Here is a 20024-nt window from a genome sequence, read left to right as displayed (position 1 = left end):
ACCATTTCAAAGACTAATGGATAAAGGCCTCTGACAAAAAGCACCTTAATGTATGTATATTATGTATGCTCTTTTTAAATTTACAGGTTTTTGTAAAATATAGAAAGTAATGGTTTTAGACATGTACAGCTTGAAATTTTACATTGACACAATGAAAAGCCTTTCATTGCAATGCTTTGGAAAATGATGAATGTGTGCTGGTAATTTCTGCATACTAATGTGGCCTGACCCGGGAGAAAAAAGGGATTAATCTAGCTATCTTGTAGCAAAAATCTGCAAGTAGGTATAATAAAACAGTGTGTGGCTGAAGATGTGGCACTGGTTTAAAACCTCTCATTACTTGAATATATTTTGAAGAATCATTGCATCTTTATCTGTTGGTGTCATGATTTATGAATAGAGTGCCAGAGATGGCTGTTTATGTATGTAGATCTTTATGTACTTGTGTAGAAAATGTTAAAATTATCAACTCATTGGTTTCTCAGACATTCAATTTTGATGTGCGGCAGCTCCACTGGGCAGAGTATATGGAAAACTACTGTATGGGAACTAAGAAATACGTACTGAACGAGGAGATGTCTGGGCTCCCTGCAGCGAGAAAGCACCTAAATAAGTAAGATTGTTTTTATTTCAACTCTTAGTATTGGTCTAAATCTACAATGTACATATAGCACTTATCTCAGTGCTTTATATTTAACCTATTGCAATGGCCATGGGCCATGTGCATTGTGGTTCATCAGATTAATTGTGTAACTTCCAGATCTTTCCTTTGCCTTCCCTTATTGTCAATACTGTAACAGTCACTATATAGCAAAACATTAAAGGCTAATGCATACAGAAAGAATAGAAATGCATTTATCTTTGAACGGGATTACCCCAGCAATATCTGAACCTAAAGAAACACAGCATTATGCTTTTCCTTTTGTCTTTCTAATTATTACTTGGTAGCACATGCAGAATATGTAGTGCATTGGATTTATCAAGGACTCTATCACAGCAGGTAGGAATAGAATTAGCAGAGGGTAACCATGACATAATGAAATACAAAGATAGACTTTTACGTTCTGAAATGATTCCAGATAGGGACCCAGGGAAGTGAATATGGTATACCATTAGCAATTGACCAGAGAATTTGATTGGAAAAAAACAAATGTATCTAAAATCTTTATTCTGAATGGTCTTGAGATTGTAGGGATGCGACACACAAAAAGAGAAATTCTAGCTGCCCAGCAAACTTCAAACACCCCCCACCAACTATTGTGAATTTGATTTACGACCAGCATCAAAAGCCCCACTGAAAGTAGAAGTACCTCTATTCAAGGCATGATTGTTGTGTTTCGCGAGTGAAAGGGAGATGACGCCCCAAAACCCAGCACTACCCGGAGAGTAGATTTGTACATTATCCTGTGAGCTATCTTTGTGTGTGTGTGTATGTATGTATACATGTGTGTGTATGTATGTGTGTCCAAGATACTCACCTGAGTCCGGGGCCGCATGGGGAAAAAGGAAGCAGCTGTATGCTGTTTAAAGAGGCTGGAGTTGTTATTGCCATCTTTATTTCCTGGGGAGAAGTGCTCTCTGAGGCCAGCAGAGGTTGGGACACCACCGGGTGTATGAAGGAGCTGTTTACTGAACCAGCATTCACCAACAGGGAGCGTTGAAAAGCTGGAATGGTTCCAAGCAGAACTGACATGGCTGGAAGTTGAGGAGGGCGGGTCAGAGTGTTTGTTCCAATGAGCAAACACCACCTGAGTCTTTAAAAACAAGCCCCAGTATGAAATAACAGTATATGTGAAGCGGGCACTGAGGAACGCCATCAGGCTGAAACGTGTCTGTCCAGCGTTTCACCTTATTTCACAGGACTTTGTCATCTTGGCCTGGAGAACAATTAAGTTCAACTGAAGACTCTAAGCATGTGTCAGACCCATCTTTGGTTATATATATATATATATATATATATATATATATATATATATATATATATATATACACTGAAAAAACATAGGTTTCACACCAGTTACAGTTTGCTGGAAATTTTACTGACATAAAACCATTGAAATTCCAACGTTATAGTTAATTGGACTCACTATAACAAGCGCGCCTGCAATGAACTGCTGATGACTTCCCATATTACATCACTCATGACATCGTCAGTGACATCACTCATGATGTCACTGATGACACCAGCCAGTGAATGTGTGCCTTTCTGAAAAATTAATATGTTTTATATTTGTATTTGTAAAGGTTGATGGAAGAATAAATGGTTAAATAAGTGTGTAAATGGATGTTTTAAAAAAAAAAGATTGGTTAACTGCCTAATTAAGTGTACTTTATTGAATACATATATTAGCGAGTAACTTTTAAATATTGAAATATATGTATCAGTGTTTCACTTTGTGGATAAGTAGCTGCATGGGTTGGTGACTGACTCACTGTTTGTATGTGTTTTGAAGACAGTATATGTGCAGGACTGTATGGCTGGATGAGTGTGTATATGTGTGTGTTAGTGAGTGAATGACTGTCTCACTATTGTCTTTATTAGTAACAACATATATTTCAATCTAGTGTATGTGAGTTTTGATGTATATAAGTGAGTATATGTGAGAGTAAGAGATTGTAAGAGTTCCTGTTTAAATAAGTATGTGTTTCTATAAGTGTTTGTTTAAGAGAGTAAGTATGTGTAAGTTTCCTTAGAAGTAAGGAGGTAGTGTGTGTATAGTTGTATATGCAAATAAATGGATGTTCAATAGTTTATTTGCATGTGTGAGTATGTGTGTGAGTAACTTTTGGATGACTGTCGGTGTATAACAGGATGTATAGATGTATCACTACATATGATGAGTGAGTATATGTATGAGTGACTATATAGAACTGTTGGTGAATGAGTGGATGTGTATATAGATGGTGGAATTACTGAATTGGTTGTTGTAACTGGTATGGGTATCTCCATTTTTTTGAAAATGTTAGTTTCTATTTTTGAATGTGTTTCAAGGGTTACATTACACTAAAAGGTGGTTTGTCACTCTGTCACAAGGATGGTGTCATACGTGATGTCACTGACTATGTCATGAGTGATGTAATATGTGACGTCATCAGCAGTGCATTGCAGACGCGCTTGTTATAGTGAATCCAACCAACTATAACGTTGGAATTTCAATGGTTTTATGTCAGTAAAATTTCCAGCTAACTATAACTGGTGTGAAACCTATGTTTTTTTCAGTGAATTTCATAGGTTTTTTAAATGCTAATTCCTAACTATATATAGGACCTCAAACCTATGAAATGTAATATTTTTTATAATGAATCCTATATTGTATATTTATATAATACTATTTGTTTTTTGTTTTTTTTTTTGCCCTGGAGCGCTTACGGTGCGAGCCCCGGTGAGCGCACCGGAAAGCGCAGTTTTCCGACACGGGGCGCGCACCAGTGAGCGTCCCGTTAGCGCTATTGCCGCGAACGAAAACATCATCGTGACGTATTGTGTAGCCGCGTCCGAGTGATACGCACCGCGTAAGCGCACCCGGAAGCACTCGAGCGAATACGATCGCGCAACGTAAGCATCCGACTAGCTTACGCGACGCGCCCCGGGCGCATAGCGTAAGCGCGTCGTGTCATGTGACCTGAAAAAACCACTTTTTATTGGTGCAGAACAGTTTTGGTTTCCAAATGATGAAAGCCTGGGTCATGTGACCTGAAAATAACACTTTTCATTGGTTCAGGACAGTTTTTTTTCCAAATGATGAAAGCCCCCACCTTTTTTCCTTATTCTGACTTTGTCCTTTGACTGAGAAAGACCTGTTTGGAGATCTGGGACTAATATTTTGTACTTTAAAATGGCTACAGTAGCAGCAGCAGCTGGAGCATGTGCACCACCACCACCACCAAGAGGACCACCACAACACCACAGTGGTGGAGATAAAGAAGGGGAGGAGGAGGAGAGGAGGAGCTGGCTGCCAGAAGATAACACCCCATATAGGCCAAAGCAGCACATTGTATGGGAGTTTTTTCCATCCCAGAGGCCAAGAAGAAAGTGAATGCGCCAAAGGTGACTTGCCAAATCTGTGGCATTGAACTTTCAAGGGGGAACCCTAATAAGAAATATTCATTTGGCAATAACACCATGATTCAGCACATGCAGCGCAAGCATCCCAACAACTATGCTGCGGCAGAGGTGAGAGAACTGGCCAGCAACCCTCCCCAATCTTCACCCAGCACCTCCAAACGAAAGCAGCCCACTCCATCGGGACCAGAGACAAGGGAGATGGTCCCAAACATTCAACCAAAGTTTGGGCAATACAAGATCACTTGTATTGTTTGTGATAAGGGAAAAAGGAAAAAAAGAATGACAGTTTTTAAAAAATGTAGCCTTTTTTTATAAATTGGAGGTGGTTCTAAAAAGAACTTTTTTTTCTTTTTGTCGTTTTATATTTTTTTTAATGTTTTTTTGAACATTTTGTACTTATTTTTGGCTTTTATGAACTATTTTATATTTTTTGTTATTTTTATGGGGGGAAACAAAAAACAGGGAATTGAAAACGGCTCAACTGGAGCAAAAAAAAAATCATGAAAAAATTATGGATTTTTGGGGCATTTGTAGTTGTCACCAGCACGGTTGATGAGCGTTATGCTTTGCTCACCATAGGTGATGGTCTTACCACAAAAAATACAAGAGATCTTGTATTGCCCAAACTTTTGTTGAATGTTTGGGACCATCTCCCTTGTCTCTGGTCCCGATGGAGTGGGTTGCTTTCGTTTGGAGGTGCTGGGTGAAGATTGGGGAGGGTTGCTGGCCAGTTCTCTCACCTCTGCCGCAGCATAGTTGTTGGGATGCTTGCACTGCATGGGTCGAATCATGGTTTTATTACCAAATGAATATTTCTTATTAGGGTTCCCCCTTGAAAGTTCAATGCCACAGATTTGGCAAGTCACCTTTGGCGCATTCACTTTCTTCTTTCCCTTTGGGATGGAAAAAAACTCCTATACAATGTGCTGCTTTGGCCTGTATGGGGTATTGTCTTCTGGCAGCCCCCTCCTCCTCCTCCTCCTCTTCTTGACCACCAATGTGATGTTGTGGTGGTCCTCTTGGTGGTGGTGGTGGTGGTGTAGATGCTCCAGCTGCTGCTGCTACTGTAGCCATTTTATAGTACAAAATATTACTCAAAGATCTCCAAACAGGTCTTCCTCAATCAAAGGACAAAGTCAGAATAAGGCAAAAAGGTGGGGGCTTTCATCATTTGGGAAAAAAAACTGTCCTAAACCAATGAAAAGTGTTATTTTCAGGTCACATGACCTGGGCTTTCATCATTTGGAAACGAAAATTGTTCTGCACCAATAAAAAGTGTTATTTTCAGGTCACATGACCCGACGCGCTTATGCGACGCGCGTCGCGTCGCGTATGCGCGTCGGATGCTTACGTTTCGCAATCGTATTCGCTAGAGTGCTTCCGGGTGCGCTTACGCCGTGCGTATCACGCGGACGCGGCTACGCGATACGTCACGATGATGTGTTCGTTCGCGGCAATAGTGCTAACGGGACGCTCACCGGTGCGCGCCCTGGGGTGCGCCGTAAAACTGCGCTTTCCGGTGCGCACACCGGGGCGCGCACCGGGAGCGCTACAGGGCAAAAAAATAAAAAATAGTATGATATAAATATACAATATAGGATTCATTATAAAAAATATTACTTTTCATAGGTTTGAGGCCCTATATATAGTTAGGAATTAGCATTTTAAAAAACCTATGAAATTCACAGAAAAAACCATAGGTTTCACACCAGTTATAGTTAGGAATTAGCATTTAAAAAACCTATTAAATTCACGGAAAAAACCATAGGTTTCACACCAGTTATAGTTAGCTGGAAATGTTACTGACATAAAACCATAGACATTCCAACGTTATAGTTAGTTGGACTCACTATAACTTGCACGCCTGCAATGCACTGCTGATGTCACATATTACATCACTCATGACATCGTCCAAGGTTTTTTAAATGCTAATTCCTAACTATACCTGGTGTGAAACCTATGGTTTTTTCTGTGAATTTCATAGGTTTTTTAAATGCGATCAAGGCTTTTGTAGCCGAAACGCGTCATGGCAGACTGCTGGTGTTGGGCGCAATAAAACTTTAACACCAAGATTTGGGTCTCGTCTAGTCTCTACGTCGAACTTACTACATGTGTTGTGGTGGAGTAAGCTGAGGACGAAATATACAGCATATATATATATATATATATATATATATATATATATATATATATATACACACACACACATACACACACATTGGTGTTTATATGTTTGACTTTAGAGCGGGTTCCTATATTGCAGAGCCATGAATAGGGTTATTAAAACAATTGTTCCTCTGAGCTGAATCAACAGGTCAAGCCAATGGCTGAAGTTTTAAGGTCAAAAATAGCCAATAGTTTAAAAGGGCGAATCGAAAGTCCTTTCTAGGTATATTGGGGACAGTTGGTCTGTTTGACAGCTGTACGTTTATTCTCCATCTTAAAAAATATATATATATTTTAAAGCCATTGCCTGTCTTACGGAGATGAAACCCAAGGGAAAACTTTATAGCTCGTAAACAAATTGTGTTGTTATGGGGGAGGATGTGTTCAAGAGGAAAGCGGCAAAATAATAGTATGACGTTATGTAAAAAATGTGAAATGGCTCCACGAATAACCAAAAAGATGAGTCTTTAATTAAGCCTTAAATAAACGTACTCTTTAACAGCGATTGTTAACATTTTGACTTCTATGGACCCATCTAAGTCATTACAGTAATGATTCAGATGGGTCCATGATTCAAGACTGTAATCCAGGGAACATAACTGCATCGTCATTGGAAACTGGCCGTAGCAGTTTCTATTAATAGTACTTCAAAACAATATACAAAAAAACTGTATACACAACCAATACTAAAATGTTGAATATTTCTTTTAATTAAAAATCTAATTTAGAAAATGTTCCTTTTGAATATTTTCTTATTTCTGTGTACTTTATTTATTTTAATGTTTTTTAATTTTGTAACCGTCCCAGACCTCCTGAGGAGGCCGCCAGGGTTCCTCAGACCACTGCGCTATAACTCCATCTTAACTTAAGACTTCGATCTTGTTAAGTCCCTTCCCTACTTCACATTTCCCCTCCCAACAATGTACTACACGCTAAAAAAAGAAAGCCCCTTATCGACGTCTATGAGGGAACTTTTTGTCATAAAGTCAAACTATTTTGATTGGATTTTTTTCAGATTTTAAAAAAAACTGTATATGCAGTATGCAATCTCAAATACTGTTCCAGGGTTAGCCATGAATGGCAGTTAATGTTCAGACAATGATGCATATGTAGTAACCCCTTGCTGCTTATATCAGGAAAGTTAGAGATGAAAGAAAAAGGGAGTATAGGACAGGCATATAGAGGTACATTCTCTTGGCGTCAGTTAAACAAACTGCATTACGTCTTTCAGAAAATCAGGGTTCTTGAGTCCGTTTGTGAGCCCACCCAGGCTCTGTATTGTGCTGCGCCTTTTGTCTGAGGGTCAGTGTCCTAGATGTGGGGGCCACTTGTGTATGAAGGTTCGTAAGTGTCTAGGAACGTGTCCAGTGTTTCCCACAACCCCCTAGAGGACGCTTTCCAGGGCGAATACTGCAGCGCCATGCGGTCCGCTCCTCTGAGGTTTGTGAACCCAGTTCATCCATCCTTTGTAGCTAGTTTTGCTTGTATCATTCCAATTGGTTAGTACCAATATCACAGCAGATGTCAGTAATAGGTCCATTATTGATTAAATCAAATACCATTCCCCAGAATACTTTGTGTCGTGCATTGAAAGATAAGGTGTGCTAGGTCCCCTTTGTTGCAATTCCAGCAGAGGGGGTCCTCTCTGAGACCTAGTATGTGTAGTCTGGTGTGGGTCCAGAAAGCTTTATGGAGTAGCCAGAATTTCGTTTGTGCTATGATTGGGGTGATCTTATTGCGCATGGCCGAGGCCCACTGAGTTTTCCACTCTTGTTCATTTAGCGGGGTGTCTATCTGTTTACCCAGTATGCTTTTTTTGGCATTTTGTGTGTTGGCTTTGGGACGTAGTAGCTTGTATAATTGTGAGTCTTGGTGTCCTAGTTTGTTGATTTTTGATACGTATCGGAAGATCGAGGGTTGGGCACTAGTTAGTTTCCTCTTTGTTAAGGCTGTTCTTATGTTGAGGAATCTGTATAGGTCTATGTCTTCTAGGTGGTGGCTTGATTTTAGGTCGGAGAAGGTAATGGGGTATTTCCCCAACCTTGAGTTTGTGTGGGTAGCATATCTCTTTCTATCCATGTGTCGAAGGTGAGACACTCCCCTTGTACTTAGGCTTGCTATTCGCCCACAGTGATTCTGACTTAGACCCTTTGATGCTGACTTCCATCTTCTTGCCAACTTTAAGGAGTACGATTTATGTGTTTTAAAGATAGGTTTGGATGTGACTTCAACTGGAAAAATGAAAATGGCTATATATAGGGGTTAGTTCTGCCGTTGGTCATTTCAAACGAGCAAAGGCAGTAAAATTAGCCTTCCCAAAAATCTTGAGACACTCACTGGGATGTTAAGAAGGCATTTTTGCAAGCATAATAATCAGTCTGAACTTGAAACAGAATAGAGGACATGTTGATAATAAGTAATGCAATCCTGATTGAACTGCTGTTTGTCATCCGACCTTCACAAGTCAATCAAATGTGAGGAGAGGAAAGGATTTTTTTCAATCTGTGTAATCCGGTTTTGCTTGTTGGCATGGAAAGATGATGGGAGAACCAGATAAACACTGAAAGAGAAAATCTAAATTGCTACAGCACAGCAGAAGAATCTTGTTAAGCAAAAGTGAGCTAACGTTCCCACCCACTTCTGTTTGTAATTAATAGTGTCCTGAATACTGAGGTGGGAGAAAGGAAAATAGATTTGCCAGGTAAGGTTGAACAGTTGCCAGACTCCCCAATACACCTGCTAGCCTCCTCACTCCGCTTCCCGGCTGTTATGGTGTGACAGTGACATCTTTACTGGCTTGGTCTAGGCGATAAAATACAGTCTAGGTACTGCTACCAAAATTGAAGCTTACTTGGTAGTTCTTGCTCTCACTCTGTAGTAGCCAAAAAAGTCACATTGTGGGAGTATTATGAGCACCTTTCGGTGCACCACTGCTACTGATGTGGTTTCATAGCATCTGTTTCACTTTTCTATTGCTTTAAATCTGTGAAACAAGATCTGGAACTGTCAGGAATAGCCATCTGGGGTATTTAGTGAGGAGGTTACCCAGACCAGACCTGCTGCTATTGCTAACGCTTCTATCTGTCTGAAAAGGACGACAACTTATTTACACAAACAATCCTTAAATTAAGGTTGAAACAACAAAGATGAGAAAGCTCTGATGTAATCCCCTTCTTTATCTGTGCTCATCTGTAGAGGAACAATTTTCCAGGAATCCTTCAGCAACTGTTCTCCATATCAGCATTCACTATAGAGAATGGAATCTTTCCCTCATCGTTCCATACTGCTCAACCAAGACCCAATACATCATTTAAGCAGAACCATGTTGAACTATTAAAGAAGTTATAGTCTGGAGTGATACCTTCAAACAAATATTACTCAGAACTGTACAATATAGTCATGAAAGTTAAGTGGAAGTTTCCAAACTAATTGAACTTAAGCATTACCCTCCACCAAACCATCCCTCCTTTTTTTTTTTTTTTGCATTGACCTGATTCTCTTCTCACCTAGATTCCGTAATAAGCTTACTGTCTTTGATGCATTACTGACAATTTCTCCTTATTCCGTCATCTGCCATTGTGATATTGTACAACTGCTTTTCAGACAATACTTAATTGAAACTGAAAATGTAGAGCTACCTTTGTGCAAAATGCCTGCTTACCTTACTCTTACTCAGTTGCCCACTTTAACTGGTTTTAGGCGCTTTCTTTTTCACTTCAGTGTACTTTTCTTGGGCTAAGGAACTCTTTCTACGAACATTCATTATTTTCTCAAACAGAAGTTGTAAATTACCAATCTGTGGTCTAACCAGTTTGGAGAAGGGGACATGTCCTCGCATCAGACATACTAGTGTGGCCACTGGGAGTGGAATGAATAGCCCTCATCTTTTCAACTCTTCCATATATCCAATTGACAACCTGTAGTCCAGGAACCCCTGGGGGGCTGGGACTTTGTTAAAAAATATATAGATATATATTAAAATTACTTCTTCAAAATTAAAACATTATATACAAATTAACAAAATAGAAAATATGAAAACCTTTTTCTATATTTGATTGCAAATGAAACAAAATATTTGAGCATGTGTTTGTTGTATACTTGATTTTGTATTTTTGTGTATTGTTTTGAAGTTCAAATCATAGAAATTACTAAGGCTGAGTATCTTCAGCATCCAATAATGAGCAAGTGTGGTCGTCGGATTTCAATAATGAGTCATTGGGGGCCCAAGTAGTGAAATGGTTAATAACCACTGCACTTAACCATTACTGCAGGGATGGTATAAAGAGGTCTTGGCATGTTTTATACCAGTAGCCATAATATAGGCTTCAAATATGTTCCATTATTCATTATGTTCTTGAACACCCTCCCTTCCAAATATATTCTCTACATAGCCTATAAAGCGTTTTGGGGTTAAACCGTTCACAAACTTAATTTCCAGCCTGCAGGAAAAATTATCCACTGCAACCACACCAAATGTGGATACATCCTTCCTCATATTGATGGGACCTATTTAATCCTACTCTCCTCCATGACTTGTCGGGAACTGGCACTGTTTAAATGGGCCTAAGACTGAGGTCTTGTGACTTGTCACTGCTGGCACCAGAGAAACCATCTTCACAAAGTGTTCTAGGGTTCTTTCAATTCCTACCAAATGTTTGCTCTGTTTGCTTTGCATTGCCTTCATACCCTTGTGTCCTTCATGTACTAACCAGATGACTCCACTACCAACTCCTTGGGCATTACCAAGAAATCCGCTTTAGATAACTATCATGAATTGAAAGTTCGTCAGCTGCTTGAACATGGTTTCATTTCTTCCTGTAGTTTCTGATTAGGCCAGCCTCTTCCCCCCCCCCCCCCCCCCCCCCCCAAAAAATAATAGTCCTACTTAACCCCTTCCATGCTCATGACGGAACGGTTCCGTCATGAGCGTAAGTTGGCCTGTGCTTATGACGGAACCGTTCCGTCATGGTTCCATAGGCCCAATGGAACGTTCAGCACTGGAGCAAAATTCGCGCAGCACAGAAGGGGTTAATAACTTGTCCTTGCTAATGTCTCCATCCTATCCATTCTTAGCTAAACCAGATGCTGTTAGCTTAATTATGGGGCACATAGCAACAGATTCTTGGTCTTCATCATCACTTACGATAGGAGAAACAGCACCAGGTAATAGTGGGAATCTGCTGAAAAACTCCTTGCACCAGGAATGTATTCAATTTTTTACACATTCTTGCAACCTGTAATGCAGTTTTCTATTCTTGTTGCCTTTCCTGCACTTTTGGTTGAGAATAAATCCGTAAGGGGTTTATGATTAACCCTGATAGTGAACTCTGCTGCATAAATAGTTTTTAAAGGAAGTGACGCCCCACAACAACCTAATGCCTCTTACTCATTTACTGAATATGTGTTTTCTGCACTCCTTTATCTTCTGGAAGCAGAGACTATAACTTAATCCATGTCATTTTTTTATGTTGCAAGAAAATAGCCACCAAGATCACGTTGTTTGGCATCAGTTAAAACAATGCAACAGTGACGCGTATCAGAACGATTTGATAGGAATTGCTGCTGCCAGTTCTCTTGACATTAGAAAACTCCTTTTTGCTTTCTTTACTTCACACAAAAATATCGTTTTCTTCAATAGCTTATGTTATGTTATGTTATGTTATTTGGGTTCTTCTATAGCGCAACGGCTACTCCAGTAGGAGTGTCCCGGCGCTTTAGCCAAGAGGTCCTTGAGAAGAGGAAACATAACTGCAGAATACATTTATTTATTTATTAATTACTTATACATTTCATATGTTGTTTTAGCACATTTTGAGATGAATTCAGCATAAAACTCAACCATTCCAGAAATGGCCTTAAATGACCTTTTGGAAGAGAAGAAGGAAAGTTTAATATGTCCTTCAATAAATTTTCTTTGGGTTCCAACCCATTGTAAAATTATCAAAATCATAAGTTCTGAACACGAGAAACACAGGATTTGCATTTTTGATACTTTAACTTCATACCTTTTTGTTTCTTTGGTCAATACTTTGGCAAATGTCTTGCCATGGTCATTCTTCTCCTTAGTGTAAACTAACACATCTTGAAAGCATGCACCCCCTGTAATACATTTAAATAAGCTTTCTACTGAAAAATGACGGATGCAGATGCAAGACCGAAGGGCATGGGTTTGAATCTGTCCGCACCTTTATGGGTTATAAATGAGGTGAGGTGTCATGAGTCATGGTGCAAAACTACCTGATGGTAGCAAGAGGCCAAATCTAATGGCATTAATTTTTGCTTCGCCTAGGGTGGTCATCATTTCATTGATATTAGGAAGTGGATGCCGATCCATCACTGTTGTCACACATTCTTACGGTTTCATAAGGTTTACGTGCTAAAACTATCGGTTACAGCTCTTCTGAGCGCTCAATTAGTTTTATGTCATGTCAATTTTTCCTTGATCTCTGGTCTTGATACTAATAAAACCTTGCAAACCTTGTGCACGGCTGGTTTAGTACCGGCCTTTAATTGGATAAAGTGGGAAAGTACTTTGAGTTGCCCAAATTATCAGACCAAACATCAGGAAAATGTTTTTGCCAATCATTATCCTGACATTTCATACCTTCAACGCACCTTATTGAAGTTCATTGAGCTACACAATATTTCCTTTGTTCCAACCACTTAAGTAAACATGAACAGTCTTTCACTACATACACCATTCCATTAACATTTCCTTTGAAATCGACATTGGCTTCAAATCAAATTCTCCTAAATCATCACTAGGTTTTTCTCCATTTGCAATTGGCCTGCCATTAGAATATCTTAATGGGATTCATTTGAACTCTGTCTAAACCTCTGTATACAGTAATGTGAAAGATACACTATCTACCATCATCTTTATAAGCATGCCTGATACATTAATCATGGAATAGGATCTTTTGACACTATTTCAGGTAAAAAACCTATCATGGCATCATTTTTTGATCAGTTCCCCTTTAAGGCATGGATTTGTGTTCGAATCTTAAAACCACATTGTCATCATGAGATTCTTCCTGTCGATCTTGTGAATAACTCAGTGTTGACAATTTTGGGCGTTCTATTAGTACTTGACTCAACATACTTTAGAAAATGCCCTTTGAAATTACATTTGTTGCAATCTTTTTCTAAAGCATGTCACTGAAGCATTTCTTAGATGTGTATTATTACCACATCTATAACATTGAAAGTATTTGATCCTCTGGAAACTGTAATTTCTTTGGTTTGCAGATTTAGGATCACGAGAGGATAACGAATTTTCTGCTGTAATAGTGCTTTTGATTCCAATAACTATTTCAAAGCATTGTCCAATGTTAGAGCTGATGTGGGCAACAATTTTTCTTGTAGTTTCTTACAAAAGTTAGTCACTTAATTTCTTCAACATTTTTGTAGTTGCATGTGGCAGCTAAAATATGTAAAGATTCTACAAAAAACTGTAGCGGTTAATCTGTTCTTGGCACCTCTTGTAAAATGTGTGCCTCTCCATTATGAAGTTTTTCTGTACTTTATATCTGTTAAGCATTTTAATAGCAGATTGCTATTTATCAGAAGCATCATTTTCTGCTAAAACATCCTCCCTCATAGATGCTTTAGTACTTTAATGCCTTCAGAATCTAAGCAGTGGTATATGATGGCAATTTCTTTCTTTTTTTTGTAAAATCATCCCTGTGAATAGCCTCAAAATAAAGCTTGAAACCTTCCTTCCATCATTGCCGTACAATGCATGGGATCTGCAGTTGGCAGAACACCGGTAGCTTTTCGTCCGTGGGTTCACTGGTTAGTCAGAACATTTCACCAATGAAAAGTCAAGGAAACTGATATACATCCCTTCTGTTTGTGTACATATGTTGAGCAGCACGTCTCCTGGAACCTTCCAGCAACTGTCCTTCACAGTTAAATCACAACATTCCCTAGAGAACATGGGGCCTTCTCACATTGTTTGATACTTCTCAACCAAGACCCTGCAAGGTCTAAATGTAAAGCAAATAAATGTTCTAAATGGATTGAACAGTTAGCATGATTCATATTTGCTCTGAATAATATGGCCGCGATACCCGCCACCCCCTCTCAACACACTCCCCAAGGATGGGAAACCGGAAACAGTTCTGAACTTTTGGAAGACGGGAGGGAGTGACCCTCCCGGCCGTATTTATTAAAATATGAAACAAAAATAAAACATTAAAATAACAGTTTCATATTATGTACAATTTCATTACCACATTGCGATGTTTTGGCTAACCTTAACATATTCTCTAATACAAAGGTTCTCCTAGCCGAACTAACATCCTACAAAACATTAACTTGAACTTTTGAAATTGTACATCCTAACGTTTAAGGGCCAACGGCAAGGTCGTAACCGGTGTCAAGATCCCTAAACCCGAAATATCCCCCTCACTTGTGAGGGGCGACCGCACAGAGGTGTACCTCAAGTGCAACTACCAATTTCCCTTGACTTGACGGGGGCCCCAATAAACTCGACGCCACTTAAAGGTCGTTCGAGGACTCGTGTGAGGTATCTAGAAGGTAGCGTAGACCCCCTCCCCAACCCCACACAACTTACCACATCTGCCGTCGCAGATATCCTGGCCCCGGGAAATTCCCCAGGAGGGGGCTGTAGCCCCTCCTACCCAGGAAGGGGCCTTGACCGCCTTTCCTTCCGTTTCGGCGTCCCATCCTTAGAAGGGACCGCCTACCCGTTGAGGGGCCAATGGCCACCTCCCTCGAGCGCTCCCATCCGTAATGGGTGACGCCCACTCATAGGGATCTACCAATTAGTGCTCACCGATCATGACCTTACCGCCCGACCAAAAATAAATACGACAATTTAACTAAATTACTCAATTACAAAACAACCCTAAACCATTTCACGTATGATTACTGATCAATACTTAGTGCAGAATACTTTATTTGAAAAACATATTGTAGCTGACCATTCTTTATTGCATACTAAGAATAACACGACAATCACCACAACCTGCAAGAAATAGAATTACCACATCAAAACATTATTCAAAACAACTGGCTGTCCTCAGGGGCTGGTGGGTGGGTTCAAAATTGGCTCTTCGTTCCGTCTCGAGCTCACGTGCAGCGAGGGGGTGCAGCTTCAGAGCACAGGAACAAGAGGATGCGTTCCTGGCTTGTTGCTCCTTTTATCCGTCTTCAGGGCGGGCGTAAACCCGCCCCTGCCTGCCCTTAGGGCGTGGCCAGCCGCGTCAGTGTCTAGGCCAGCCCACTCGAGGGCGGGAAACAGCGCGCCCCGGCTACGCCGCTTCGGGCATACCAGCCGAGGCTCGCCTCCCGCCCAAAAATGGCTTCCCGGGGGGCTCGTGGTACTCGGCCATACGTTCGGGGGGACCGAATGGTCGCCCCTTTCCATATGGCCGCGATACCCGCCACCCCCTCTCAACACACTCCCCAAGGATGGGAAACCGGAAACAGTTCTGAACTTTTGGAAGACGGGAGGGAGTGACCCTCCCGGCCGTATTTATTAAAATATGAAACAAAAATAAAACATTAAAATAACAGTTTCATATTATGTACAATTTCATTACCACATTGCGATGTTTTGGCTAACCTTAACATATTCTCTAATACAAAGGTTCTCCTAGCCGAACTAACATCCTACAAAACATTAACTTGAACTTTTGAAATTGTACATCCTAACGTTTAAGGGCCAACGGCAAGGTCGTAACCGGTGTCAAGATCCCTAAACCCGAAATATCCCCCTCACTTGTGAGGGGCGACCGCACAGAGGTGTACCTCAAGTGCAACTACCAATTTCCCTTGACTTGACGGGGGCCCCAATAAACTCGACGCCACTTAAAGGTCGTTCGAGGACTCGTGTGAGGTATCTAGAAGGTAGCGTAGACCCCCTCCCCAACCCCACACAACTTACCACATCTGCCGTCGCAGATATCCTGGCCCCGGGAAATTCCCCAGGAGGGGGCTGTAGCCCCTCCTACCCAGGAAGGGGCCTTGACCGCCTTTCCTTTCGTTTCGGCGTCCCATCCTTAGAAGGGACCGCCTACCCGTTGAGGGGCCAATGGCCACCTCCCTCGAGCGCTCCCATCCGTAATGGGTGACGCCCACTCATAGGGATCTACCAATTACTGCTCACCGATCATGACCTTACCGCCACAGGCCGGATAGTTGACCGGCTATCCGGACCCCCCACACACTCCTACCTAAAGGTCATGTCTTAAAGTCCCCAGCCAAGCTAACAGGTCTCCTATGAGTAACTCGTTCCCCACCCGGGACAAATGAACACCATCACCCAAATACATACTGTCCCCTTTAATACAACCATGCGAAATAGAATGCAGTGTACTTGAACGGAACAATCGACTCACTTTATTATTAATCTTCCTTACTGAATGATTCAGAGCAGAAACTGAAAGAGCCCCCCGCCACACTTTTCGCGGTATCATATGGGACCATGCGATTGTGCACCCTGGAACTCTTCTCGCTAACCAACTTACCGTGGAAAGCATTGCCTCAAGAAGTAGTCGTCTACCAGTGGACACCAAATCGTTGCCCCCAAGATGTACTATGATTATAGCCGGCGGTGACCTCGTCCGCCCTAACAAACCCTCAAAAAATGATTGAAACTGGTCAATACAGAGCCCGCCCTTTCCGTAGAAGGACACACTGTACCCGTATTCCCCAGCCACGTGAATCATGTCACCTGCTTTGAATACGTCCGCGGCCCGCCTCACGTATGAGTGGCCCACGACCCACACCTCCTTTTTCACAGCCGGTGATGTCTGACCGCTGACCCGGTGTTGGGTCGACTGCACAGTCCGCCCCGCCTCGTAGGCTTGCGCAACTGAAAACCAAAGAAAACAAGAAGCGTGAGTACATCATTACAGCTTCACAACATGTGCAACCGCACATACCTTTTATAACAGTTCGAGGACCAACGCCCCACACGTTTAATTTGTTCGACATTCAGACCCCTGGCCGTAGCCTCTGTAGCAGCCCCTATCCGAAAGGAATGGGTCCCAAACTCGCCGGGGTTCAAGCCCGCAGCGGAGATAGACATCGCAAGCACCCGCTGAAACTGAAACCTCGTCAGTGGGGTGGTGTCAGCGTGTCGCAACAATGTCCCCCCCCATGATGCCACCCTTTGCGCTAAATATTCTTCTACGCAACTTACAGGGCACATGGAGGACCCGGGAATCCTTTGTATGATTATGCAGTCCCCCATCGCACCCTGGTCGGTCTTGGACCTGACAAACGAGATGGACATTGTCTCCCCTCTCACCTGAACGTGCTCTCGGCACAGTCCCCCCGTCACATCCCGCTTGTTCCTCGCCACCAGTTCGCTTACCCGCATAGCCCCATGGAATGCTAGCGCAAAGGCGGCTCGGAATAACACTGTTTCATACTGGGATGAACACGTTGAAGGGAGTACAGATAATAACAGGGCCAGCCTATCCAGACCTATCGGGCGCCTTTCGTCTACTCTGCGACCCTCAAGGCGTTGCCACCCACGTAGCGCTTTTTGTACAACGAAAGACGCTGTCGGGTCCTGGATCCCATAAGCCCTAGCCACAAAGGAAATGGCTGCCCGATGCCTCTGGGCAGTAGCCACAGATTTGCCTGCCTGATGTAAAGACAGCAGGAAATTTACTACCCACTCCTCCTGGCCCCACAGCTCCCCTCCAGCAGTCCCCAAAAAGGCCAAATAGGAACGGAACGCCCCTTCATATGCCTTCCTTGTCCTGGGTGCTAAACTCTCTCCCACGAGGTTTCGTAGTTCGGGGCACCGAGAGACCAGAGAGCTTCGGGAAAGGGTGCCGCCACCGGGTCCGCTGTGGGCAGAAAACACCAGAAGGCCTGCATACGGAAACGAGAAAGCGCATCAGCCGCATGGTTCATCGCCCCCGGCACATGTCTTGCCTTAAATAGGACATTCAATTGCATACACAACAAGACAATTTCTTTCAGCAGCCTCAGGATCCATTTGCATCGTGCCGCCTGGCTATTGATACACTCAACCACGGTCATGTTATCAGACCAGAATACCACAGAGTGATCTCTAAACCCCTCAGGCCAAGTTTTCAGGGCCACCAGAATGGGGAACAGTTCAAGAAAAGCAATGTTACTCGTCAACCCATCCTCATGCCACCATGACGGCCATTTTTGAGCCGACCATTGTGTGCCAAAGATGGCGCCAAAACCAATGCTCCCTGCCGAATCTGTCCACAGCCCCAGCTCCTCGGAGGACACCGCCGGTTTGTTCCAGACAACTCGACCATTGAAATCCGCCAGAAATGCCAGCCAAATGCGCATGTCCTGGCGAACCTCGGCCGAGAGCCTCGTGCGATGGTGACCCTCCTTCAAGCCGACCATGGCCTGAGCGATCGAGCGGGAAAAGGGGCGGGCCATCGGTATTACTCTCAGGGCAAAATTCAGCTGTCCCACCAATTGTTGTAATTGCTGCAACTTAACCTTAGACTGACTAATACACGTCTCCAGGGATGCCCTGAACCTAAGCACTTTTTCTCTTGGTAAACGAAAACAACCCTCCTCCGAGTCGAGTTCGATCCCCAGAAACTCGAGGCAAGTCAAAGGACCCACCGTCTTACCGGGTGCCAATGGCACACCAAAATGGTTCATTAAGACACAAAAATCATTCAAAGCCTGACCACATTCCGGATCCCCAGCTGCCCCTAGAAACAAAAAATCATCGAGATAATGCATAACCTGATGAAACCCCGTCTTCCTTGTGAAGACCCATTGCAGGAAACAACTGAACTGCTCGAAATAGGAACAAGATATAGAGCACCCCATTGGCATACATCTATCCATGTAATAGCGTCCCTGAAACATGAAACCAAGAAGACGCTGATCGTCTGGATGTACCGGGAGCAACCGGAACGCTGACTCGATATCAGATTTCGCCATCAGCGCACCGGGCCCTAGGCGATTCAAAATGGCTACGGCCTCATCGAAAGATGCATACCATACTGAACACACTGCCGGGTCTATCGCATCGTTTACGGAAAAACCACGTGGGGCTGATAAATTATGTATCAGCCGAAACTCACCCGGGTCCTTCTTGGGGACCACCCCTAAGGGGGAACAAACAAAGTTAGCAACCGGTGGCACATTAAACGGACCGGCGACTCGACCTCGAGCCACCTCTTTCCCAATCTTCTCCTGTACCACGGTCGTGTGCTGCAAGACTGAAATCTGGTTTTTACATTTAGGTAAACCCTGAAACTCCCCCACTGGGATGCGGAAACCATATGAAAACCCGTTCCGCAACACCCCAGCGGAAGCGTGGTCCGGGTATTCGCTGAGCCAAGGAATCATTGCCATGGTATCAATCGGAGTAGGTAAAGGCGCCCCTCGGACTATTTCAGGCCTGTTTGGCGCCTCCTCTACCCCCGTTATCACCCGTTTTGGCTCTGCACATGGACTCAGGATGGGACGCTTGCCCACACCCGCTACATTCGTGCCTAAATTTGCATGACCCCTGGGGCCTCGTACATTTACCCCTGTTAAAGTTCCAACAACTCCCCTTTTTACCTGTGGTGCCGTTCGGCCTGGACTGGTATTCGTTACTTGCGCCTGATCGAAAGGAGGTCCCAGAATATTGGCGGGAGGACTCCCCCACACTACTCCCTACTAATGGCAAATTCAACATACCAGTATCCGCCATTTTTGACCATGACACAGAATCGTAACAATCCCAGGTTAAGTTTTTATCATGTTCTTTCGCTTTTCTGAAAATATTATCGTAACAAAACCACTGATTACCCCCATG

General features: G+C 42.7%; 1 protein-coding gene across 5 annotated transcripts in view; it reads left to right on the top strand.

Annotated features, from left to right (window-relative positions):
- FAR1 (fatty acyl-CoA reductase 1) overlaps positions 1-20024 on the top strand; it is a 626193-nt gene that overhangs the window by 598877 nt on the left and 7292 nt on the right. For all 5 annotated transcript variants that reach the window (XM_086955913.1, XM_086955915.1, XM_086955916.1 and 2 more), the window contains one exon: positions 486-613. In XM_086955913.1, coding sequence (XP_086812039.1) covers positions 486-613 — 128 coding nt within the window. The remainder of the gene's footprint in view (positions 1-485; positions 614-20024) is intronic.

Source organism: Lissotriton vulgaris, chromosome 2_1 (assembly GCF_964263255.1).
Source record: "Lissotriton vulgaris chromosome 2_1, aLisVul1.2, whole genome shotgun sequence".
Taxonomy (NCBI): Eukaryota; Metazoa; Chordata; class Amphibia; order Caudata; family Salamandridae; genus Lissotriton; species Lissotriton vulgaris.
This window is presented reverse-complemented; position numbering and strand designations above follow the sequence as displayed.